At 39.5% G+C, this 26,910-nt stretch overlaps 1 protein-coding gene across 2 annotated transcripts in view; it reads right to left on the bottom strand.

Moving 5' to 3' along the window:
• nedd4a (NEDD4 E3 ubiquitin protein ligase a) overlaps positions 1-23,578 on the bottom strand; it is a 41,636-nt gene extending 18,058 nt beyond the window's left edge. Inside the window, exons 1-8 of one of the 2 annotated variants that reach the window (XM_080884272.1) lie at positions 23,445-23,578; positions 22,095-22,168; positions 19,074-19,152; positions 18,950-18,988; positions 18,635-18,688; positions 761-811; positions 307-368; positions 28-130 (exon numbers count right to left, since the gene is read on the bottom strand). In XM_080884272.1, coding sequence (XP_080740398.1) covers positions 28-130; positions 307-368; positions 761-811; positions 18,635-18,688; positions 18,950-18,988; positions 19,074-19,152; positions 22,095-22,168; positions 23,445-23,489 — 507 coding nt within the window. In that variant the 5' untranslated portion in view covers positions 23,490-23,578. Of the gene's footprint in view, positions 1-27; positions 131-306; positions 369-760; positions 812-10,391; positions 11,769-18,634; positions 18,689-18,949; positions 18,989-19,073; positions 19,153-22,094; positions 22,169-23,444 lie in introns of those variants that run through there. The other variant, XM_080884271.1, reaches the window with a different exon arrangement.
• Positions 23,579-26,910: the final 3,332 nt, after the last annotated feature.

Genomic DNA, 26,910 nt, shown 5'->3' with positions numbered 1-26,910 from the left:
CATTCGTAACACTAAGCGTAAACTTACATCGTTGTCCTCAGTCTGATCTGCAGTTTCCTCCTCTGAACCTGGGTTTTTTGGCAGGTAGGTCATTTTTAGACGCAGATGACCTTTAACTCTGGACTTGTGACTGTGTGGGAATGGCAAAAACGTAAATAAATAATTGTTTTGTTTTCTTTGTTTTTAGTGGAAGAAATAAATATCCAAAATGCTAAAAAAAATAATAAATGAGTGAGCCAATATATGGGAAATGGAATGTAAAACAGAGAAAGACAAAAGATTAAATAACCATGAAATCATGCCAACCTTCGTGGGTGAAGCAGAAAATCCTTGAATGTGTATGGCCTTTCATTGTTAGGATTTTCTGTCTGAGAAAACAAAATAAGAAAAGGAAATCTTTCATTTCTTCACACTGCATGAATAAATCTGCTGTTCAGCTCAGGATCATAACACTTTTAAGATACCAATGGGTGAAATGACAGTGACCGTGCACAGTGAGGGCTAATTTGTGGGTGCTGTATTTATAACAAAACAAAAGCAGCAGCATAACATAAACACAACAGACTGTATTTCCAAAACTGTGCACACTGATGTGGAACAGGCAGTAGAATAAGGATGTCCATGTTTATATTTAAATGGTGCCATAGGTGGGACTGAAGCTAAGAGCTCACACAGTGAAAACCAAATTACATTCAGCCTACTGTGATCTTAGATTAGAGACATCAGTATTACAATGAATTTTCTACAGCCAAGCACTCACCGGTATTTGATTTAAGGGGATATCCACCTGTCCCAGGAAGTCATCACGTGTCTGAAAGGGAGAGAAAGAGGGAAACGCATGGACATCAGAGCCGTGACAACATCATCTACAAACACAGAGGACGGGCTGTTAATCTGATGTCTAAGAGTCCCTGTTCCAGAATGCAGGTTTAGCTAAACCTGAGAAAACTCATCTCAGCTCTTCTGCTCCAAATTTCTGACCCACTGGACCCAAATCAGTTGCCTGACAATCAGTTTCTTTTTCTTATTTATACAGTTGATATCAAAGCACATACACACGGCTTTTACAATTAGTCTGTCACCAATTTCACCAGACATCATCGGTTTTTTATCAGCTCAGAATATACTGTATATGCTACACATTTAAAACTGTGACAGTAACATTTAACTGCACGTAGTAGGTAAAGAGACTGACATCCAGCCCAGCAAGTATCATCTACCCACAAAAAAACAGGGACTGATTTTTTCCATTGCACATGACCAAAATCAGTCTTAATTTGTCTAATGCAAGTGTGTCAAGCATAAGGCCCGGGGGCCAGAATTGGCCCGCTAAAGACTCCAATCTGGCGAAGCAATTTGGGCAGCTTTGAAAAATGTGAAGAAGGGCATACATTTTAGACTTAAGTGTGTCTTCATAGGTTTTACAACTTTTCCTATTGATAAAGATCCATGATCATTCATACTACACCAAAGATATATAACAGATAAGACATTAAATGACATACTTTTTTTTTTTTTAGTATCTACTATAGAAATCTATGATTTTTACAGTGAGTTCACAGTAAACACACAAAAAACATAAAACAAAACAAGGACATTCTGACAATTAATTTTAGTTTTGTTTTAAAATCACAGGGCGGGCACTGTGCAAAGAGCTAACAGAACTTTTACTGTAAATTTACATATTTATTTCTTTACACCCAACGCAGCATTTTTTTTTTTTTTTACAATGTAGAAAACCTATGCTGTATTGTTGGAATTATTTATTAAAATACCTCTGAGATTAGATTAGTGATTATACTTTTTTACTAATATATACATATTTCATTTCATTTCATTTATTTATTCATTTTCAGGCACAACAAATACCTATATTGAACATAAAATACACAAAACAAAAAACAAAACTTGTGTATATATATATACACACACATATAGATGTATATATATATACACATGTATATATATATATATACATAAATAATGTTTTTTACATGATTCATGAAATTAAATTAGCAGGACTAATTTCCCCCTTAAAACATCTGTCAAAAGAAAATTTAGTTCATTCTCTAGTTTCTGTACGCCTAAGTTAAGGTTATACAAGCATTAAACATCAAAGGCCAGATTAACAGTTTAACAGCAGAGTAACTTCTCTGTGTTAAACAAACCACAACTAACCACAAGCGCAGACAAAGCATCACCGAAATAACACAAAAGGTGATCAGAGCAAAAGCTCCCTGGATGAGGAATGTTAACATGCCTCGTCTGTTGGGAGGGGGGATGATTAACAAGCTAAAAACAAGTTTTGGGAGACAAAACTTTTCTGAGAGAAACCAGACAAAACACATGTCATGTGAAATAACCTAAATGTGGCAATATTCAGTCAAGTCAGACACACAGGTTTAAGGTTTCACTCTACCACGTCATTACCACAGTCAATGGCATTGACTCAATGGCATTACATAGCACACAATTCATGTTTTTGGACAAGTTAAATCTATAAATTTGTTTCAATGACACTACGCTGCATTCTAACTGACGGGCACAAATAGACTTATGAGATGCATTAATTACTTTTTCTGTTTTGAGTTATCGTCCTGCTGCTTCAGTTTTTCCTGGTTTGTTAAAAGAGGAAACTATGGGTGGAGCCATTGAAATACAGATGGCCAACAAGTGGACCAAACTATCAGCTGTGACAGTATGGGGGGGATGGGAGTTCTTTGCACTGAGTTAATCGATTGTCCTTGGGGTTTCCCCCTCCTTTTTCCTCTTCTGCCCTCCTTGCATTTAAAAATGGTCTATTCCTTTAATATATAGCACAAGTTCTTGATTTACACAGGTTAGTTTGTTGAGTTAGGGTCTTGATTTGTTAAGCAGTTAACTCCTTTACGGGTTCACTTCTTGCTTAAAATAGTTTGTTTTCATTATTTTGTATTTTTGGTATAATTTTATGTGTTTTAGGGTACAAAATAACCATCATTTGTGAACCTTTGTAAACATTACACTTACTTGTGCATGTACATCATTTCCTCAGTCCCTTATATGGCATAAATGGGAAGCTGCAAGTGGCTTCCTCATCCTCTACCCAAAAAAACAAAACAAAACCCCGAAACAAAACCTGGGTGTGGCTTAAGAGTTTGGCAGGACCTTTAGTGTGCCTTGGGCAGAAAAAGTATTTAAAAACAACTGATTTATAGTACAGAGAACCACTTTAATATCTCTAAAGAAGTATGTCTGTGTTATCTGCAGTGACTTCAAGGTTGTACATCTCTCTCTTTTATCTCAATCATCAGTAAGGGCTAGAAATATTTCCTCTCACCCGATTTTTTCACAAGACACTCCCTTTAACAAACCGTCTTTAATTGTAGATTTAACAGAAAACGTTTCCCGCTGCACTATTTTCCCACTTCAAACAATGAGAGTCATTTAACTGGCTCCATTTCCGTGTATATTTAGCATGTTGCCCAGGCAGGAATGTGTTTATCAGCCGACGATGAATGGCTGCTCTGTGTTATTCCAACAGAGACTGGGATCAAAATAATGTAGCATTTGCCAGATGAACCGTCTTTGCTTTGAACTCTTCACACATTCACTGCATGCCTTTATTGGAGCTGTTAAGGTCTCGAAAGCAGAAGGCTGAGGCCAAGCACGGTGGGAGTCAGCACGTGTGACCAAAATTAACACCCATGGCAGGTCAAACTGTCTAACAGGGGTACAAAGTGTTTATGTGAACAAATTTAGATGGAGGCCTCCTTCATCGTGCCCTTGCACTTCTAATAGAGCAACTGAGAAAAGCATAAATCCAGATTAAAATAAACTCTGAGCAAGCTTTTCCAAAATTACAATGAACTGTCCTAAAAACAGCAGTCTCTGTTTTATGCAAGCGGTATTAAGACAAGCACACTTGTTATCGTTGCTGTTATACTGGCAGGCTTTGCATTTCCATTAAGAAACCGCCTGCTTTGCACAGTATTTCCTTCATGAGGTCTTCTAAGAATACTAAGGTTAAACGCACTGTCAGTCCTCTGTGTTTATTTACCCTCCACCATATTATGGAAGTCAGAAATAATTGTATTTATTTTGGGTTTGTTTACAATACTGAATGACTGGAGATTTAACATACAGTAAACAGAGCAGCTGTGGCTGTATATAGAACACTGTCTTTATTGTTTACAGTAGTTTATATTAACAGAGGGTACCCATATGGAAAATAATTAAAAACTATTATTAGCATTGTCTAACTGATACTATGACTTACTCATAAAAGTGGCTCCCCCCACATTTCTCTCCTTTTTGTAATAGAAATCTGCTAAAGAATCCTATTTAATTAGTAAATCATAGTATAAGACATACAGGGCTCACATAAATAACTCATAGAGCTCTTTTTGATGAATAAAAGTAAGAATAAAAGTTAGATAAAGAAATGTTTCATTTCTTTTTAACGGAGACATTGCGCTTATAAAACATTGAGAGACGCTCTTAACTTAAATAGATTACTTCCAAACAGCAGACTCTTGGATTGCAATGTTAAAAGCAGAAGTACTAAAAATCCCAGTTCTTGGAGTGAAAATCCAGAAGCAAGTCAATCCACACAGACTCTCATATTAAAATACCCAATTTTAGCTATAGAAACTGTTTACAGCATGGTTGAAAACAAAGACATTGGTACTTATGGATAGTTTCTCCCTTTATTAATTATTTTTTAATGGAGTACTGTGTTGAGAGAAATATTAAAGCTTCCTTTCCAATTAGTTGTACTAACAGCTCATTTAAGAAATCTGTGCTCCAATTTTGGTGATTGAAATATTTTTTTATTTGTGTAATGCACTCAATAGGAGGTTTAATTCAATTCACTTTCAGTTATATTTATATAACGCCAAATCACATCAGTGGTCACCTCAAGTTGCTTTATATTGTAAGGTAAAGAACATTAACAATCATATGACCCCCTATGAGCAAGCGCTTTAGTGACAGTGGAAAGGAAAAAATCCCTTTTGACAGTACTACACCTCCAGCAGGACTAGGTCAGACAGGAGCGAATATCTGCCGTGACCGGTTGGGGTGAGAGGAGGAAGTCAGGACAAAGACACGGTGTGGTGTCTGTCTGACTTCAAAAATTAAACATATAGTTAAAATGTGGGCACCAAAACCAAACATCTTTTTTTAATATAGGCTGTGGCTCCATCCTGCTATATATATTACTGAGAACTTACAGTATATATTGCAGCTGAATCCATTTTTCTTAGCATCCCGTGCAAGCGGTTATTACTAAAAGCTAGCTAAGGATAAATTGGTTTTACCCAGAAACACAATCTCCAGAATGTCCAGATCAGGTGTTGTGTTTACATCAGCTGATCAAATCCACTGATCTCTCTGCCAAATAAATATTTAACTCAGCCACAAACCGTAGTGCATAAACAATTAAAGCTAACGGTTTGAAGTTGAGTAGGTCACGTCTATATCAGTAGCGAACAGATGATGGAGTGAAATCAGAGCCTCCTGGGTAAGGTGAGGCTAAAGATAACAAAGGGGAAATGCATGCTACGGACACGTGAAAAAAAACTGCCCAAGATAAAATGATAACGACAGATAAATGTCCATTCAGAGCATCCCTGCAGGCTCATGTGACACTGAATGCAGCTCAAGTTTAGCATATGGCATTAAGCAGTGCTGACCACAGACTGCATGAGGTTGCGGCAAACAGCTACAGACACATGTTGGTAGCCTCAGCGATATCCATCTTGGCTCTGCAACGAAAAGCTGCTTTTGACAGGTGGGCAGCAGCTTGTGAAAAATAAGCTTCTGAGGAGCTAATGTGGCGGTGGTAGCGTGGTGATGATGGATACTGAACTGAAAGCTGACACAGGTGTCAAAACAGCACTTCATTGCCATGACAAAGTTAAGGCAAGTTAAAACACATTATGTCTGACAGCCTAGATGTCATTTGTTATGCTCTTGGGGAATATGCAAACAAATTATTTAACTACAGGATGAAGAATGATGTCAAATATTTCCAACTACTGGCTGTAACCCAGTCTGTAAACCTTTTAAAGCACAGAAGTTGGGCTTTGTATAAATCATATGGGGTTAAAGGGCACTTTGCTGGGCTATCTCTCTAAATACACATTAGTTATTTTGCATGTTAACTCAGCAGCTCCACAAACCCACTTGTTTGTGTAGTGAGATACCCCTAAAATGTTTAATGCTCTATGAAACTGTAAATGCTTGTTATTTCGCTATATAAAATCATTGTTAACATTCATTTGATTCATGTCTTCACCTTGTTGTGCAACACATTCATACCTGGTTATTCATTAACTATGGTGATGACTCATCTGGTGACTTTGGGAGTGCGGCTAACCAGAGCAAAGGAAGTTTTCAAACACCACCACTGATATGAACCGACATGTTCAGCCGCACACAGCTTCTCTTTGTTTCTGGAGCAGTATTTAAAAGTTTTAGGTGATTGTCCACGTGCAGCTGAGAAAAACAAATTCTAAAAATATAAAAAAAAGGTCCAGAAATAGACAGATGCTAATTTGTCATATTGCAGTATTATTAAGTCTGCAACAGTTATATGTTTGTATTTTTGGAGTACATATGTTGGTTAGCAGTGCTGGTCTGTTTGTACTCAGGTGACCTATTTTTTTGAAGTGGCTATAAAAGGCAGTACAAAGTACAAATTTATACATGTTTGGGCAATAAAATCTGTAGCTGTTTTTAAACATTTCCACTACAGATGTGGGAGGATTATTCACGACCTGTATGGGTTTTATTATTGTCGCATCTTTTTCTTATAGTTACCTAAGATTATGATGCACAAGATCTTAGATAACCATTAGCACGACTCACAGCGTAGGTGGACATGACAATAAAAACAAAAGCGTGTAATACAAAAGACTTTCAAGAAGAACTTATAGTTACTGTGGTTTTGCATTTTAATTAGTTCATTTTTTGTTTTCACTTTATTTACAAGGTCTTGAATAATTAGGCCACATCTTATCTTTAAGACCTCATAGTACCATATCACCCCAACAACTTCGCTCTCAGACCACGGGCTTTCTTGTGGTCCCAAGAGTATTTAAAAGTAGAAGCCTTCAGCTTTCAGGTCTCTCTTCTTTGGAACCAGGTCCTCGCTGGGTGCTTCCCATGAGTGTTTCTTTTTCTCTGACCCTTTTTTCACTAACTGTGTTTACACACCTCTCTGCATTTAATTATTAGTTATTATTTATCTCTGGTTTTCTTCCACATTGTGTCTTTTGTCCTCTCTCCCTCCCCTCACCCCCAACGGGTCATACAGATGGCTGAGCCTGGTTCTACCAGAGGTTTCTTCCTGTTAAAAGGGAGTTTTTCTGTACCACTGTCGCCAAGTGCTTTCTCATAGATGATCGTTTGATTGTTGGGATTTTCTCTGTATTACTGTAGGGTCTTTACTCCACAATATAATAAGCACCTCGAGGCAACTGTAGCTGTGATTTGTCGCTATATAAATATTGAAAAAAAAAGGTTTTACTTTCTGGAGTTGGTTTGCTTGTTTTAATTTAGTTTTTATTAGTTTTATTATTGTTGGTGGCTATTTGTCAGGGATTAAACTGCAGTGGTTCAGAACATGTATTTCTTGCCTAGAAATCAAAACATAAACAGATATATGCACCAAAGCCTCTTCAACGCCACTTCACACCAAAGAGGTTCCCAGTTTGAACCTTCCTGATCAGATCGGGCTTTTCTCTTTGGAGCTTGTTCTCCTTATGTCTGGTGATCCTGAAATTGGCCAGATATCTGGTTATCTGTCTTGCCTTTGCAGCCCAGTGATGGATTAGCAACCTGTCCGGTGTGCTACAGCTGGGATAAGCTCCAGAACCCCCACAACCCCGGTTAAATGACACTCCAGTCGCACAGGCCTAGAAACCAGTCTATGTCTTCCTGGCAACCACAACCCCGACTATTTGGCGAATGGGTGCTGGAGGTTTCTAGCAGGTTTCTCGGTGAAACTGCACCACCAAAAACTGTTTGGCCACCTGTTTTTTGCACTGAAGACGCAGCCCATTCTCACTCCCGAGGCGTAACATGTCGACGTTTTGTCACGTCCCGCGGCGTTCCTGAGGAACGCGAAAGGAGACCTTCGGCGTTCTTATGGTACGCGGCGGGTTATGGCTGGAATCCAGTGCAATGACGCTCCCGCGGTAATAGACGTTCCAGCCCTGTATTCCAGCCCTAAACCTAACCTTATCCCTAGCCCTGACCATAACCTTATTCCTGACCTTAACCAGGACTTTAACGATGTTAAATAGCGTGTTTCTAAGCGATTTGAAGAAAAAGAGCAAACATGTGTAGATTCAGTCCGGACGGTTCTCCTATTTCCTCTTTTTTCCGAGGTCGTCATTTAGGAACGTGGTGGGTAGCCGAAAACGTAATATGGTGACGATTTGTCACCTAGCGTAAAATATTATGCTTTGGGAGTGAGAACGTGTTGGAAGACGCTGACTCATCTGCAAACACCCGCCAACTACTCACTGAGGGGTGGGTATAAATGCATGATGCAAACTAGAAATAGAGATCATTCACCTTCAAAATAAAAGTGCATTTTGAAACATGCTGGTTGTACAATTAAGCAGAACTTTTACTTTTTCAAAGTAATCCGCTAGCGACCAAGGAAGTCAAAATGAGGCTTTCAGTGCATCAACCTCTTTGACACCAGTAACCATTTGCCAACTAGTCTGGGACTACACATTTTTCAATAGAAGACTAAGTTTACTAGTGGATTACTGAGCAGTCTCTAGGCCTGTGTGACTGAGGCCTAAGTTCTTAAGAAACTGGATTGGGGACAATATTGTTTTAGCGCAGTTGTTATTTATATGTCAGTTAACTAAATGGTTTTTTTACAGCTAGTTTCAGTTTAGTTTTAACCACATTCACCTTGTGAGACTAAATGTGTATGACGCAGTTCAGTTTTTATTGTATGAAAATGTGTAGTTTTAATCTAGTTTTTTTTGTGTCAGTGTTTTTTTTTAATTATTATATGGAGAACATATGTCAGAGGGAAGAAGTAAGAAAATCAGTGCAGGTATTACAATTAAAACACAGAACTTTTTGACTCACAGCAGAAAGGAGTTGACTCACAGTCTTGTCTACAGACTCATTAAACACATCCATCAAAGCCTTATTGGTAAGTTGTGAAACAATTTTTCCAAATTAACAACTTTCTCAATTTTTTTTCTTTTATTAGCAATTTTTTTTAGGAGTCAAATTTTTTATTTTTATTTTTAAAGATAATTTACAAGTTTTTCCATATTTATTATTTATAGTTAGGCATGAAGCATGTTTTGGGCCTTCTAGAGTGAAAGTATAACTGAGATTTACCTAAGCAAACGTAACTATTTTAAAAATAAATGGACTGACTAATTAGTGGAGGAAGCCGTCCTACTTGACATTCTGCTAAATGGAGGGGGGTAGGGGTGGAGACTGACACTTGATATTTCACAAACACTGGCTGGCAGTGGCACCAAGGAAAGCAACACACCACCAGTTTACTGGGAAAGGCTCACACTTTCATTCCGCCTACATTACATTAGCACCACACACATGCACGTCCACAGATGGCTGGTATGACTGCGCAGCGCTCTAGTATCATGCAGTTAAATTTGAATCAGTGCTACACACCAGTAGACTATCTGGAGTCAGGCAGAATATTTCAGAGGCACTTTATTTATATCAGCAAGGGGCACCACTTTTCCCACTGCTATAATTAGCCTGGGTAAATACTTAGGCCAATTACTCATAGTGCTAACAGAATAATAAAAAAGGAAACTATTCAAAAGATGAGTTCACACACCGACAGACACACAAACAGGTTGAAAGGGAACCTTTCCCTCTTATTCACTGATTTCTGGGAAACTAATAAGCAGATGGATTTACTGTAATGCAACCGAATACCTTTGAATGTTTGTCCACATTGGGCTTGTTAATTGCATGACTTAGCTGTAGCGATCTTCTCAGTTACAGTTACAGAGTTTTAAGAATGTGAATGGCAGAGCTGTATATCTGTATATCTATATAGACATAAAATACACAGAACTATTTGAATGTTGAACTTTATGCATGGGAAAATTAAGCACAAAGTCAATATAAAATATAGTTGTTATTTGCATTACTTTACACAGTCCAGCTGTTATTTTAGTCCCGTGTACATGGCAGTTAAAGTCAGTGCATGTGGAATCTCCTGGAACCAGTTTAACAACATTTCAGTGAATCCACTTTGTTCTTTACCTTAACATGCTTTCCTGAGCCTTGCTGTGTCACATAAACTAAAAAAAAATGCTTATTTGACAGCTGTTATCTTCTCTATACACTATGAGGTATAAGGCCTGGGACCTTCCATTTAAGAAACTTACCTCGGCACATTGACCTGAGCTTATGGGTGTATTATTCCATTTGTTGCCCGTGTTTATATCAGGAAGAGAGGTAGGCAACTTAGCCGGGCAGCAAGGAGACAAATGAATGTGCACATGTGGAGAGCAGGGGCTGCTGAGTTTGGGATTCGAAACGTGACATGAAATTCCAGTGTTGGCGTAAGGCACCTCGAGGGAAAAGCTCCTCTGTATGGCGTGATGACAGGGTTTTTCCTGGTGGCCTTTTCCTGATGAACAAGCTTTCAGGTTTTTCTCAGAAGGTTTAGTTGAGGAGAACAAACAAGCAGAGGTACTACGATAAAGTTTCTTGTGGCAGTCGTGATCACCCTCTGGGTGCTCTGCTGGGTAATGAGCCTCGGGATATTCCACATTGACTGTAGCTGTTGTTGTGGCTCCTTTTCCTGATATCATTGGTTTCTGGTGGGCAAAGCGCAGCAACAGGCTGCTGGAGTGACGATTTGATCTGTCTAGAGATGATGACACTTCCTTTATTTTGCTCATGTCCTCTGTTTTAGATTTTGGTTTGTCCTGTAAGGGAATATTAAACTGCACCATGTGTTTGGTGTCCCTGAACTCAGCTGAACAGCTTTCTTTTGGGAAGCGATGGCCGATTACTGCCGTGTTGGTGGACCCTTTGGAAGTCACCTCCTCATCTGTCAGTGAGTATCCATTAACAGAAGTCTGAAGAGATGACTGATTAGAGCCCTTCTCTATAGGGAGCGCAGGAAAAGCCACTGGACTTACTGGGGAAGCAGGTGGGGTGCTGCAGGGGCTCTTTGGGAATATAACTAAGGAGGAGCACCGCCTCAGGGGGACCTTGGACTTGCAGCAGTGTAGACTCCTCTCTTGGGTGGTCTTATGCTTTTCTGGTGCCTCTGGCTCGAAGATGCTGTTACTGCTACAGTAGCCGCCATCGCTGGCCATGCTGCTGCTGCACGAACCCCCGTCAGAACCCGCACACGCTCCTCCTCCTTCACCAGCTCCTGGTTCTCCATCCTCTACGCTGCCATCCACCTGTCCGCTGAGCTTTCCACAGGGCTGGAGTGAGATCTGTAGAATTCTCTTCTTATTACATCCTCCGGTGTTAACCCTGGGTATGAACACTGAAGAGTATTGATTATAAGCATAATCTGGTGACAGAGGAGTCACCTTCAAGTGGACAGAATTGTGCGCCAGACTCTCCGAGGGGCTTTGAGCTGACACACTGACTCCGCTTTCCTCACCATGGCTGCTGAGGCTTTCTGACAGAGGGTCCGTGCTGCTTCTCCTTGACGCAAAATGCAAGCGGAGCCGACGTGCCATTCGTTTAACTCTCTAATCCCTGCAGCGCCAGCGGGAGCTGCATGATCAAACTTGCTGGCTGGGAAAAGGAGAGCAAAGCAACTGCTCCAAACTCTGCTCTGTGATCACAATCATTAGGGACTGCGCATTGCCAAAATAGCTCTGGTGACAACCTACATTCCTCTCCAGGCGGACCATGGCTTTTAGTCAGGGGAGGTCAGTGGTTCTGTGTGGAGGCATGACCCAAACAGATGACCTTTGAAAACAGATTAATCTCACTGCTGAGCCCCCTTTAAAGACACGGCCGCGGAGCAGAAAGCAACACTGAGAGTTGAAGGAAAAAGCGGACCTGCTTCATAGCCTTAGCTCAGGGCTAGTTAACTGCACCCTCTGACAAATGTGTAACACCTCACATCTGCTGCTGCCACCTCACTCCTGTTTACTCCCTTGGGGAAAGAAAAAAACAACAACAACGCGGCAGTCGTCCACGCTGCATCTTCGACTAAAGCTCTGGTCAACTGTTACTTCTGCTTCAGGCCACTCACCCAAGACTTCACTTCCTGCTGCAGCTATGCTTCTTATGTTTCTGCTGCTCTGCGCCCCCACAAATATTTTTACCCACTGCTATTGAATTACAGGAAATCAAAGGGACTGACTTTCAACATAATTCTGCTTCAGAGTGAGGACTGGGTGACAAAGCTCAGCTAGCACACAATAAAAATGCCAAAGAAAATAAAAGAGCACCCAAACAAATAAAAACACTAATAAAAATGCTTTTTGATCCTCAGTGACTGAACAACCTGCTGCAAATCACCTGCTTTACTGCAGAAAATTCAACACGATAAGAGGGAGAAAGATTTGTGGGACCGCGGTGACGCGACACCAATCACTCAACACTTCATGTAACAGTCAGTACTCATCTGATTTCCTCTCCACGCCTGTTACTCTGATATTGCTCTGCCTCTAAATCGGTTTTAGCATAGTCTTTAATAGTAAGACGCCAGGCCAGGATAAAGCAATGATTCACCGGTGGACACTTCCTGCTGCGGTGGAAGTCATCACCTAAATTTTTAAGGAGCATGACAAACTGCCAGAAAAAACCCATGATTGGCCATTAATCACTCATCCAGGCAAAAGCAGCTTTAACTGATGTTGACGGTATCTAGGCCATAAGACAAGGCTGGTGACGCACACCGCACGTTCATGTTAAGTCACAGCAAAGCTGCCTGGAAATAGGCACAAGAATTTGGCATGACAGCGAAGATCATGCTTTGCATTGAAGGATAAGTTATATATTTATTTAATAAAGTCTCCAGCGAAAGTGTCTGAGGTGAGGTCATCAATAAATTGGGTCAGTGGGGTGTGGCTAGAGTAGAGGCTGGGCATCTATTAAGGTGCAGCCCTAAAGAGTTTTGATGTTTTACGATCAAACAAATCAGCAGAAAATATGGCTGAACTGATAACGTTGTCCTAGAGGAACAAGGGGCACTGACTGACATCTGACTGGGGTGTCTGAGAGTTGGTGTGTGTAAATGTGTTTTATACAACTCATCACACATGAAGTAATCAAACTTTTAGAGAGCTGAGTAGCATTTCTCAGATCTCTGTCCAAGAAAATATTGACAGGCATTTTTAATCCATCCATGCATGCATTCTCTTCTGCTTATCAGGGTCACAGGGGGGCTGGAGCCTATCCCAGCTACCCATTTTTACGGTTAGAGAAATATCATAAAGGTGATCAAACATCTGCTGCCAGTGTCCAAAAGCCAAACAAGGCGAATGACCTCTTTAAAATCTCTCAGTGAGACATGCTTTTACAGGAGACTCTTTCCGGAGTAGTGTAAAGAGCTTGGAAAGAAAGCAACTGGACTTCTTTAAGTTTATTGAAGACTTATTTGGCACCTTTCTAAATTTTAATTTCAAGGACTCACACATGAATTCATATAATTAAGCACTTTCTAACTATCACACACTGTCTTTCTCTAATGGATTTTTCTGAAGAACTTTGGGGATCAAACCACTGACCTTCTTTTTATCAGATGACCCGAATGACTGAGCAACATGTCCTGTTTTGTTCACTTATACCATTTCTGATTTACTAGAATGTTTCTACTGATAAACTTACTGCAAACCAAGATATCAACAGCTACATGTTTGAAGCTAGCTACCTGCTAATGTAATAGTGTAAGTAACTGCTACAGGTTCATTTTCCACACATGGAAGTTCACTGCAGGTTCTATTTAGGATTAGGCTTAATCCATGTATGAAAAAGCCACTGATGTAGTTTATCTTCACAGAAGAGATATATTTAGTGTACTATATAACAAATTTTAGTGATATATTAATACCTCCAGCTCCAGTCCCAGTCTGAGTATGTTTTTCTACCTGCCTGATTGGTTTGGATAAGTTTGGCTGCCTCTCAGCGTTTAGCTTTTTTTCATAGTCTTTGTAAATGTTGTTTTGCTGTAGGCTACAAAGCAGCTACCATTGTATCACTTTCTTTTACCATTTGAATCGTGCCAATTAATTCAAGTGCAGGTAACCATAGCAACTTCTGCATTCATGCTGTCTCTGGAAGTGGGGAAGGGGCTGCTGCAAAGACACACTCATGTATTTTAAGCGAGAACTGTACAGCAGCATCTGATTTACTTTTTTATGGTTTTTGTGGGTGTGTCTAGCTGCCTCTGAGATAACTGGGAACTAGATATGACCACACTGCTGTTAGATTAGATTATGGGGGTGTGCTGGCATAGCCTGGAGAAGTGATTTACTAAAGAGTTTAACCCTGTGGAGTCTGACCTCTTGCTATCAGAATATGTAATTTTACTTTTTTTAATTGTTCTCAAGAGTCTGGGTAATCAAGGCTGTGTACTATCTAAAAATCTGGCCAAAAAAACAAAGTGTCCAAATATATGCATCCATCAAAGTTTCACATTTTGTTAAAGTAAAAACTACTTTTGGTGGTGCTAGAGGACATGTCATAGTCCAAAGGAACAAAGATTTATGCTGTGGGAATAATAAATGTTTATTTATTAAACTCTCAAGAGGCTATAATTGAAAGTCTTAGCCAGAAGAATCTTATCATCCCAAGATGTGAAAGCTCACACTGTGGAAACACCATGTGGAAACAATAATCATCCAATCAACACATCTCGTATGAGACGACCAACAAAGCACGTTTCTTGCTGAGCTCTCGGTGTGCCAGAGCTGCGCGCACACACACACACACACACACACACACACACACACACACACACACACACTTTCACAGCTCTGACACACCCTCCAAAATACTCCAACGTGTAACTGGAGCATGACAAGGCAGAACTGAGTGACTCACCCCCGTCTTTATTTTATCATGTGACTGGAAACCTGTGACGTAGTGACAGGTTCCAGAAACATTCAGCCATTTAGCTGCAAACGAAAGCTCGTGTGTTGACGTTTTTTTAATGATCTAGCGACTGACTGTACCTGAAAAGTCTGAGCAAAACCCGCTGAAACATGTTGAATGTTATGGTAACAAATTTATGATGTAGAAACTCCACGATTACAAAAAGCATCACAAGACTATTAACAGTGAGGTGATTCAGATTTCACAAGAGTTAGAAATGTGAATGTAATTATCATAAACTGATGGGACTGCTGGATGGCTGCCCAATGCTTGGCTTTTTATTGACTTGTAATTCCAAGAATCTACTTTGCCGCTTCCTGGTATTGTTGGGGACCAAACTTCACCAGTGATAAAAGTCTATGAAGCTGTATACAGCTCCAGTGGGAAAGGGGCAGGTGATTCACTGATTCTACAAACTGCAAGACATGTATCGCAGTTATAAGAAATGTAGCTTAGGACACTACAAAGAATGACAACTTCTTTTGTTTACTTTCCATTATAAAAGAAAGTTAGTTATGAATGAAATATTAAATATGGAGCAGCAAAACAATCAAGAAAACAATCCAAAGCTTCCAATAAAAAAACCTGTATGAGCTTTGGAAAACCTGTTTTCCCCCAAGTGATTGCTGGAAATTGCTGGCAGCCAGTAGATGAAATTGGTCCCAAAGAGGTACATGCAGTGCTGCACATAGGAACTCCTTGCAGTTGCTTTGCTCACTAGCAGATTGCCACAGTTGCCACATGTAGTTTGCATGGACTTGCAAAAAAATTGCAGACTGCTCGCCGAGCGGTAGTAAAACTGTGAAAAGTGAGACGCAAACTAAAAAATGGAGACTGTTTGACTTCAAAGTAAAAGCTGGTCGCTCGTCAACCAGTCTCTAGGACTAAGCACTAGTAGATGTTTTTATCATTATCATTTTCTAGCCTGCTTTGTGGACACAAGTGTAGTTGGTGCTTTTTTTTAGCGGAGGATCAATGCAAATTGAACAACAGCAGCTCAAGACAAATATCTACACCAAGTCTCTGAATCCAGATTAGTCTCTGATACAATCTTGAGAACATCAACAATGTCTTCTGATATTTATTATTTCAACTTATAGACATATTATTGCTGTTTCTTGAAGGAGACAACAAGGAGAGCGACTCCAAAAGTTAATCAATTCCTACCTCTGGCAACACTTTTATAAATATGTTCATACTTTTTAAAATAATCGTAAAACCAAACCGTACAACCAAAGCTTACCGTGGCAGATGCATAAAAGGAAACACAGGAGTTTTATTCAACGTGAAGCTAATTTGTAATACGCATGCACATCTCTCTGGTGCATGAATATAAGAGTGATAAAGAGAGTTTTCAGTTCATTTCTGCCTCTGTGAGTTGAAGTGATATTTAGTACAGTCACATAAGGACTTCTGAGCATCCATGTTGGTTCACTGCTTGACCGTGTTGACTTTGCATACAGTTACAGACTGTTAGCTGCGAAACTCAGAAGTGGTCGTGTCACTAGAGTCCGCCTGTTCGTGCGTACCTGCTTTGTATCAGCCCAGAATGAAACTGGGTCAGCAGCTTATCACATGTCCCCCTACATTTAGGCTACATCCTAAAACCTTTAACATCACTTTGCGCCAATTGTGTGATCAATAAGGAAACACTAGACGCAGGCATCGATATTCTCTTCAGTCTCCTATTCAAACTATTCAGCTGCATCCTCTCCATGCCCTTAAGATTTGCCCCTATTTACAGTCATGAATAATAAGGTATCCCAGTTTCCAACAGTACTTCAAGTGTCATGGCAAAATAAGGGCCTCTGTGTATTTGACAGGCAGACAAAGCACAGTTAACCTTGTAATGACTGGGGCATACCCTCCTCCATACAAATATGAAACATACTGTACCATTTTACGACATGCAACGGCTTCTTTGCACAGCAATAAATTTTCTTAATCAATAAATGGGCAAAACTGAGTTGTGCAGTGTGAAAGCTGATCATTTTTTATATTCAATTTATTTAAGACGACCTTATAAAAAACCCTGCAAAAGTATTGCCTACTTTAATCAAGTTTGTTACTCTTGTGTTCTTAGAATAAATTACAAATATTTTCCTTATTATAAGATATAATTTTAAAAAAAAGTCTACTGAGCTAGTAGATCTGATCTTAATTTCAGTGGAAAATAAGGCTTTATAAGTTGCAATTTAAGACCATAAACATGATCTAAAAGTGACCTTAGGCTCCAGCAACTAGCAATTTAAGCCTATTTTACTTCTGCTGGTCAGACAGGAAATGTATATGTGCTATCTTGGGATTTGTAAATGTGTTGAACCATTACTCGAAGTTATCACTTTCTGCAGACTGGAGCCTGGTTCAAGTGTGCAGAGCATGAAAGTAAGTAAAGTAAATGCTCATTATAGGCTCAGATCGTGGTTGGACTCAGATCTAGTGGACAATGCCAAATGACAAAAACGCACTGAAGCAGATAAACTGGGAATATTACTGTTATGTTAGCACTTAATGTGATAAAATGCAGAATATATTTGCAGTAAAAAACTTTTGTTTCATTCATTGTCTGTCTTCAAATCTCATATCTGCTGACTCTCATTCACATATAAAATAAAAATGTAGTATATAATGCCACCATCTCATCTACAACCTCATTTGACTTGACCAAACACACACATATACAGATCACAGTAGGAGGTCTGTATTTGTTAGGCAAATCTGGGGAATTAAAAAAAAATTAACTAATTAATAATGTGTTAGAGACCCAGTTTACTCTTAAATGTTACCCTGATCAGTCTGTCCCATTCTAACAGGAATTATTGGGGCGCCTGTTTAGCCTACTCCACAGCTCCACGTTACACTTTAGCTCTACAATATTTGACCAGCTTTGCATTTAGACAATCCAACCACAACTAAAGAGCATAATCCCAGTACCTTTAGTAATTAAATCCCCTCCAGATATCACATTTCACGTGGATTTTACACTGTGTGTGGAAATACTGACGATAAAGATCTGCTGCTGATCTGCTCACTTATTTTCACTTATTCACATTTGTTTTCACATTTGCACTGACACACACACACACATGGAAACCCATGCCCAAAAGCTCCTGGCAGACAATTTTTGTGCTGATGTTAATCCCAGAGGCGGTTTGAAGGTCTGCCAGGTTTTACACAGTCAGCGACCGCACTCTATAACTTTACGTGGTATGACACTTTGGTGGTTGACTTGCTGTAGTACCTAAAGTTTGCAGTAGCATAGCTTATAACGTATAGCTTGGTTGTGAATATCTCGGAGGGAGGACACTTCACCAACTGACTTGTTGCAATGCTGGCATCTAATTACAGTTTCACAAATTCAGCGAGCGCATCGGAACAACCCATTCCTTCACAAATGTTTATAAAGGCAGACTGCACATCTAGGTGCTTGATTTTATACACCTGTGGTAATGTGACTAAAAGCACCTGAATTCAAAGAATAAGATTTGTCGCCCAATGCAGTTTAGTGTAGATCATATACAGAAACAAAAATAAATAATTAAAACTAACTCACCAGCCGGTTCTCATCAAACACCTCAAACAGCAGACGATGCTTCTTGGGATCAACCTGAAACACGACAGACACTTTAAAGTCAAAGCTGCTTAATCGACCAGTACAATAACCAAGATGCGTGGACAACACTGCCAGAGTAATTCAAGCGTCACATGTTATGGCTACATTTGATTTAAATCTGATTTTGGAATCATGTTTTTCTAAGTAAGCATTGATTTGACTGATATCGCATCAGAGTACATTCGTTTTATAAAAAAACAAAAAAACATTACATGCATTTTAAAATGTGCTTAATGTGAATCACATTTCACTTACTCTGAAAAAAAATTCTTCATTCCACTTGGGGTCCAGTGTCTTCGGGTCAAATGAAAAGAGAAAAGAATAAAATAAATCAACGAGATATGAGCACGACTTCAAAAGCAGGTGTTCACGCATTTACCTTTTTGATGGTTTTGGTCTGAAGGCTTGCGATTTCTCCAGTGACAGGATCATACAGGGACAGTCTGGTATAGGGATCACTGCAAAGGAAAAACAGAGACTCATTAAGTCATTGGTCTATACAGATTCAAACAGTTATGATCTGCTTCCTGCCCTCAGCGGTTTATTCAAAACACTTAATATCAGCCTCTACCTTCAGAACGTAAGAAACATTAACGAAATTGTTCCAGCTTGACATGCTCATAATTGCAGTTTCTAATTTATTATAATTCTAGGAACTGTGCATAGAAACCACATCCATCAAAGAAACTGTATTATTCATTGCTCTCTCTTAACAAAGCATTAGTGATGCATTAAATGACGAGCGCTCCACTAGAGCGGTACTAATAGAGCAATTTTGGCCATTACGCGAACAATTAAACACGAAATGGACATAAAGACAGAAGAGTCCCAAAACAACCAACAAAATCAACAGAAGCTCTCAATTATGCGTCTTTGCTTTGTATGCCGTGCTATGTGGAAGTTAGGGGAATTATTTTCAACTTTAAAAAACTAAAAGTGGGGGAAAGGTATGAGTGAAAAGTGTTGTAGACACACTGGTTTGTGGTTCTTTGGAGGGAGTCCCAGAGTTACAACAGTACAACAAATCCCCATAAAAACCCTGAATGAGGGGTGGAAATAAGAAGGGTAGCCAGCTGTATCTAAATATTTGAGGAATGTTAACCATCAGAAAACAGAGTTTAACACTTTAAGACCTAGCATAGAACCAAGTCCGCCAGAGCTTATATTATATTTTTACATTTTTGGGAGCATTTTAAGTTGATATACATCAATACAAGCATTATAGCCCAAATTTGAATAATATGTATGCATTAAGTTCATAGTAATTACATAAATTGCAAAAAATGCAATAAACTACAAAAAAAATTGAAAATCGTTTTTCTTTAACATATATTTCTAGTTAGAGAAATTTAAGAGGTTTATCCCTCAAAACTGTAAATACAAAAAAGTTGCACAAAATAGTTTCCCACCACAGGAATTTTATTTTAGTTTTATAGTTTTATTTTTGAAATACACCAATTTTTATATACTGCAGGAAAAACGAAAATAAATATTATAATGGAAATTTGCAAAAAAACAGCATATGCATCAAAATAAACTATTTCCAGCAGTGCAATATGAGTCCTAAGCATCCCAGAAATGACACAGAAAGTCATAAAGTCAAACATAACTTTTAAAAGCACAAGTATAGGCTCATAAGGCCCTGATGGTAAAAAACTACATTTCCGCAAAATAATGTCACTTCCGGTTTTGGGCAGGTCATGGCGGACATGCGATAGTTCGCGCCGATGGACGTAGGAAGTGTTACAAACAGCTGATCGGATCGGCAAAGCGTGTTTCTGGAATATTATGTTTTTGTTGCTGCAAGTGCTTTTTATGCAGTTTTTGCAAAGCTATATGTGGAAGGAAACTGTGACCGAGGACAAGCTGATGGCATAAGATGTAAGTACAACTCCTCCGGTTTCATATGCAAAAAAATTTATTGCGCTAGCTTACATGGTTGCAGTGCTACCGGGATTTAAAAATAGTTATGCAAAATGGCGCGTGCCCGCTCCGACCGGCTTTAAAGGGTTAACTAAAGCTTTTCTGCAAATGACACAGAACAAAGTCCTTCTGTTTTTTGGAACAAATGGAGGATTTAATATGAATCAGTGATTCACAAATTCTAGTAAGCTCTGATTGTAATGTAAAGAGGAAACAGACAGGAACAAAGTGCCCCCTGCGCTCTGGAAGTTGGTGACTTAAGATTTCTTTCAAATCTGCTGTGAACATTTTTAATAATCATCGATTTATTTAAATAAATGATCACAAAGAAATTGTATGGTTGTCAAGTTAGGTGTGGCTGTGTGCAGGCAGGAATAGGACCCAAGGTGCAGACTCCGGAGACGGACGTGAACTCAAAAAGGCTTTAATTAGGTACTCAAAAATATAACATAACTGAAAAAACTCAAAACAAACTTAAACTGGAGAAATGACAGAACACACAGCTAAGAAAACGGTAGATCGCGACACGGACACAGAGAAACACTGGTCTTAAATACACAGAGGGAGCAATCAGGGAATGGGTAACAGGAGGGAAACCCAGCTGGGACAAATCAGGACTGACGAGACAAAAGGAAGCGTAAACTGAACACACTAAGACAGAGACCTTCAAAGTAAAACAGGAAACACATAACAGACTCACATGCAGGCACTACAGAGGGAACAGAGACGTGGGATCAGGGCAGACACAAACACTGACTGAACACGGGGATATAGGAACTTAAGATACACATAGACGCGAACTAGACAAGGGGATGCAGGTGATAGGGGAGACAGAGCAACTAAAGAAGACAGAGACATAAGCCATAAGACAGAACTCAAAGAAACCAAAAACTAGGAAGTATAAATAATATCAAAAACTCAAAAACCCTGGGTCGACGACCCAGGCATCCTAACACAAGTAGCACATGTTGCTTTTCTCTTTAGATGTCCTGCAATGCTGCACATTAAATATGTTTGTATTTTGAATCGCTGATAAAACTAAATGAGAAATGCCAAAGAATCACACTGAGGTTTGGGGAAATTTATTTAGAAGATAAAAAACATTAGTCATATATTTCTAAAACAGTGGATTAGTCTAATCAATCAAACTGGAGAACAACCTGTAACTCTTCTGATTTTAAAGGTTCAGGCTTCTAATTCTGCTACAAGTGTGTGTGATTTTTTAGAGTTTACGACAGTTGATAATCCTATTTCTAATTTCATAAAGGAAGAGCTCTGAAGGTCATGTGGTATGTGGTTAGATTGCAAAACACATTAGTGACAATGCCCTGACCCCTGAGTCTCAGACTTTTCCAACACTTCCTGTGTTGGAAAACAGTGGCTGTATTAAGAATGCCCACTTAAGGCACAGGTGAAATTATGTTGTTGTTGTTTGAGCAAACTGGCATGAAAAACAGACCATGTTCCTTCAGCTTACCTGGCTCCAAGAATATCCTTTTTGGCCAGTCCAATTCCAGCAATGACTTTCACCTTCAGGATTCTGTTATCCTCCTGAATCAACAAAATAAAATAAAACAAGTCTATTTACAGTACAGTAAGATACAAATAGGGACAGAGACTGCATACAGCCTATAGCTTTGACTTCTGCTGCACATATGTACACACACAGGCAATATTACTCAGTAATCATAGTTTTCTGACTTTTTATTTATTTTTAACTTGTGTCTTGTTTGCACACTGTGGGTCGAGAGTGTAATGATATTACACTCCTGTGCGTGTCCTGTAAACATGGCAGAACTGACTTTGACTTCAGTCCAGTCCAGAGTTATCCTAAACTGGATAAGCAGAAGAAAACAAATGGATGGATGCATGGATGGATGAGGACAAGCATGAGGCGACTTAGGTGTATTTGATTATTAAGACTGAGCTATCTGTGTCGCTGAGTCAAGAGTTTGGATTGTAACACTGGACCTAAACTTCTTAAATCTTCCACCTGCCCAGTTTATAATAACTCTAAAACTAATGAACACTAAACTGACACTCACCTTTTCATACAACACAAACTAAACAGAAAACCCACAAAAAGCACTCTTATTATAGCTTCATAATATAGTAATAATCTGCGCATGGGCAGTCTACTGTATACCGATGACTTGTATGACAACAGGTGTCCAATAAGTGATAAAAGGCAATAATAAGAGTGTACCAGCACTGATGCAGTGTGGCTTCAGTCTGATCGTTACCACATGCATGCACGCACACAGCTCGCCGTGCAAGCACGCATGCAGTGGTCTCAGGGTGATGTAACATCCTCACAACACTTGGCTCTTGTGCCCCATTTTTACCGTAAAATCAGTGAATCATCGGGAGATTTCGCAACCTGTCACACTGACCCGAGCTCCTTACTCTGCATTCCCCGTTTTGCTTTCTTGTCCTTCTCTGAATCTTTACACAGACATCTGCTGCTTCGGTAGAGCTCAGTTTTGTTTGTTTGTTTGTTTTGTTTTGTTTATCTTGAGCAAACACAAAAGGCGTTGACAGCCCAGGAGACGACGGGTTTCCTGCCCACGAAAAACAAAAGCTCTATTATTTTCAAGGCTCCTCTAACACTGCCTGGCAGTAGTTGGGAGATTTTCAAACTACATCGATTGTCTGCTAATAGGTAACACATTTATCTGGCGGAGACGAAACTCCGAAGCGAACAGACGCGGTAAGTTAGGGAGAGTTAGCTCGCTAACTCGACGCTCCGGTTAGTTTCTAGGTTAGCTGCCGTTGGTTAGCTGGCTAACGACAGCGGCCTCGTTTATAACCCCCCCCCCAAGTTTACCTCATCTGTCTGAAGTCCTGAGATCTGTGAAGAAACTGAAGCCATAATAGTATCCTCGCCCTTCTTCCTCCCACACAGCGACAAGAAGAGGAAGAAGAAGAAGGAGGTGGCGGTGCGACAGTCAGTGCTCCGCAAAGGTGTGCTTTTCCACTCCGCTGTAAGTGAGGTACTCCCTCCGTGTGTTTACCCTGCTGGATGGCGTGAAACTAACCTACTGATAAAGCTGTGACACCTTCGTCACTCTGTATCCATCCTCCTCCTCCGCCTTCTATTCCTCCTCCTCCTCATGCTTCCTCTTCCTCTCTGGGTCCCCCTGTCACAGCCTGAGGAAACCCAGAGGGAGCTTCCTAGAGATCGATGTAATGTCACAGTGCGTGCGTTATCTAAAAGAAACCATACATGTTTATTACAACGTAAATGAGACAGGCATTAAACAGGTTGGTCGCACTGATAGAGAGTAAAAAGCACATATTTGAGTGTTATGAAACAAAGATAATATATTCAATTAACCCGATTAAAAAAAAAATTAGTTTAGTTTTGAGTTTAGTTTTTTCCCAAGGGTTTCCACTTCCCCATTTCAGTTTGAAAAGTTTAACTTTAGTTTCGTTTTAAAGCCCTACTTTCTCTGACAGTACTATCTGAACACTCTTAGGCAAGCTTTGTTGTAATTTCTTTAAGTAGTCTTCAGGAAGCACGTTGAGCTACTGTTGTGATTTGGCGCATTTCTGTATCATACAAAAAGACTGATATGTATTGGTGTAATTGCGCTTCTTTTGATTGTGATTAAACTTCTTTACACTGACAGAAAGATGATTTCACTGGTCAGTGCTGTAGACAGTCACTGTTGTACCTCTATCCTGACCTCCTCCATACACATTAACAACAGTTCGAACCAAAAACTTTGCATTTATCACTCTGTAAGAAGTGTTTCTGTCATGGTCCGGGTGAATACGGGGTGTTTCCACTCTGCTGGGCTCCACCTTCAGACGGAGACTCCAATCAGCTTCCACACCTGGTTCCAATCAAGTCACCTGCATATAAGACCAGCGTTCACGACAGACCCCTGCCAGATCTTCTGCTAACACATGTTAGTGCTAGGCCGCCAAGCCCTTGCGAGAACTCTGGATTACTGTTTTTTCTCCTCACCGTGTTTTCTTTCCTTTTTCGCCATAGGACCCATCTGCCTGCCTTCCTGCTCAGCTCCCCACTCCAAGCCTATTCTGGACCTGCTTTGGACACTCCTCACCCGGAACCCCCTGGACACTCCCTCCTCGATTGACACCCCAAATCTGCAACGCTGACTTCACACCTCCCTCCAAACCCGCTGACCCCTTTCTCCATTCCCCGGATCCCTCTGTGGAATCCAGCCCTCAGAGTTTCTCGTTCACAGTCTTGCCTCACAGTTTTCCGCTCATAGCTTTCACAGTTCATAGCATGCATAGGTTATAGCATTCTTAGTTTTCTGTTTTGTAACTTCGCTCAGCTCTGTAAATAAACTCTGTGCTCACGCCCGTTTTGCCTCCCTCTGTGTCTGCATTTGAGTCCACACCCACTGCCTGGCCCTCTCGGCCGTAACAGTTTCCACAAGGACAGGGCTTTTACATAATGTCCACCTGCTGTGAGATAACATTTTAAGCCTGACACTTCTTGTTTTGTCCTACATATGTCCAGCTTTCTCCATTTTTTAAGGACAAAATGCACACCATGCCAAGATATGAAGCTTTCAGCTAATAGATCTTTGGGATTCACCTTGTTGGTAAAAAAAAACAAACAAAAAACAAACAAACTATTTTTTTATCTGTCAAACGGTGTGATTTTTCTTTGATTCAACTACAGAAATGGAAACAAATGATGTGTTTTGTGATAAGGTGCTTATAACAAAGTGCCTAAAGATAGAATTTTAAATTTATTCTTTGCTAAATTGTCTGTTATGTCTAGACACAACATTTTTTTTAATGTCAGAATGATTCATAGGTTACTGTTAAGTGGCTTAACAAACAATAACGGCAACAACAAACATTCCTCTACAATTTATCAGGTACAAGGACCGCACCGGAAGTGAGTGAAAAAGCAGCCAATTTCCAAAAAAAAGCTCCAAAAAGCCTGAGAGCACCTTAAAATAATTCCAAGAAAGTTGATGTGGTGCAAGACCTTTCCACAGTATTGTACTGTAGTTCTAGATTTTAGTTTAGGTGTAGTTACCTATAACACTTATACAACACCAATAAAACTCCAATACAAATACAAATGCACGTGAACGCAATTATAAAAGCATAAACTGTAAGATCAGCGACACTGCTTAAGATTATAACATCACAATAAAGGAAATTTACAGATGAAGAGGTGGAAGGAGTAATCTGTTAGACACCCATGGAAAAATACTACAAGAGTGGTGACTCGGTGTCACATGGCATGTTGAGCTGCTCTGCATTTTTATCCGATTCTTCCCAAATTATTTTGACAGTGTCTCACATGTTTATAGGGCTGTTAAACTAATTTTAGTGCAGGAGTTATATGGCGTCAAATTTGATCAATTGTAAAATACATAATTAAAAAAAACAGCTTTTCACTTCTTAATTTTAGTGAAAGTACATTCTGAAAACATTCACATTTAATGAGTCAAACTGATCCAAAATGATGAACAACCTGAGACGTTTTAAGAAAAAGCTATTTCTTTTTGGGCTTTTTAGCCTTTATTGAAACAAGAAACTTACAGTAAATGGCTTCAGGGTTGACTCTAACGCAGGTTTCTGCAATATTCTTATCACATTTGGTCACCTGCTCAACCTGGTGGGCTATACCGACGCCCAGGAAAAGCTTTATAACTACATGTCTCAGTTTTTCCACATTCACTGATTTGCTTTCATCATGTGAACATTTACAGATCCAGAAAGCCACAAAAAACATCACATGTAGAGTTTTTATAACTAAGCAATTAATTGCTTGCTGTTGTTGTTGTTGTTTTGTTTTTGTTGTTATTTTTAGAAGTAATTAATGATTTCACTTCATGTTTGAGATGAAGTCTAAACATGCTTAAAAGTCAAAACATCCACTACAATGATACTAATACACAATTAAATATGAAATAAATATAAATTTAAAAAAAGCTTAAAAATGTTGTACACTTGCCTTTATTTAATTTGAATGAGGAGAGAAAATAAAAATGTAGGCAGATGTAAACATTTTAGGAATGTAAACCATCTATAACACAAAGTTTAACTCAAGTTCCTTCTTTTTTCAACACAGAAAAAGTCCTTCTGTGTTTTTTGGAGACTGGAGGACGTGGCACAATCTTCCAGCCCTGAACGTCCCCAAGGTCAAACCGTGCAAAAAACTCAAGGGCCATATCTCAGGCTCTACAGGCCTCACTTAGCGTGTTAAATAAATGGAACAATGTGACAAAAGTGGAGATGTTTGGGCATAATTCACAGTATCACATTTGGTGAAAACTAAACATAGCATATCA

The sequence above is a fragment of the Rhamphochromis sp. 'chilingali' genome, assembly GCF_963969265.1.
Source record: "Rhamphochromis sp. 'chilingali' genome assembly, chromosome: 6".
Lineage (NCBI taxonomy): Eukaryota > Metazoa > Chordata > Actinopteri > Cichliformes > Cichlidae > Rhamphochromis > Rhamphochromis sp. 'chilingali'.
Note: the sequence above shows the minus strand (reverse complement) of the source record. Positions and strands in the feature narration are given on the sequence as shown.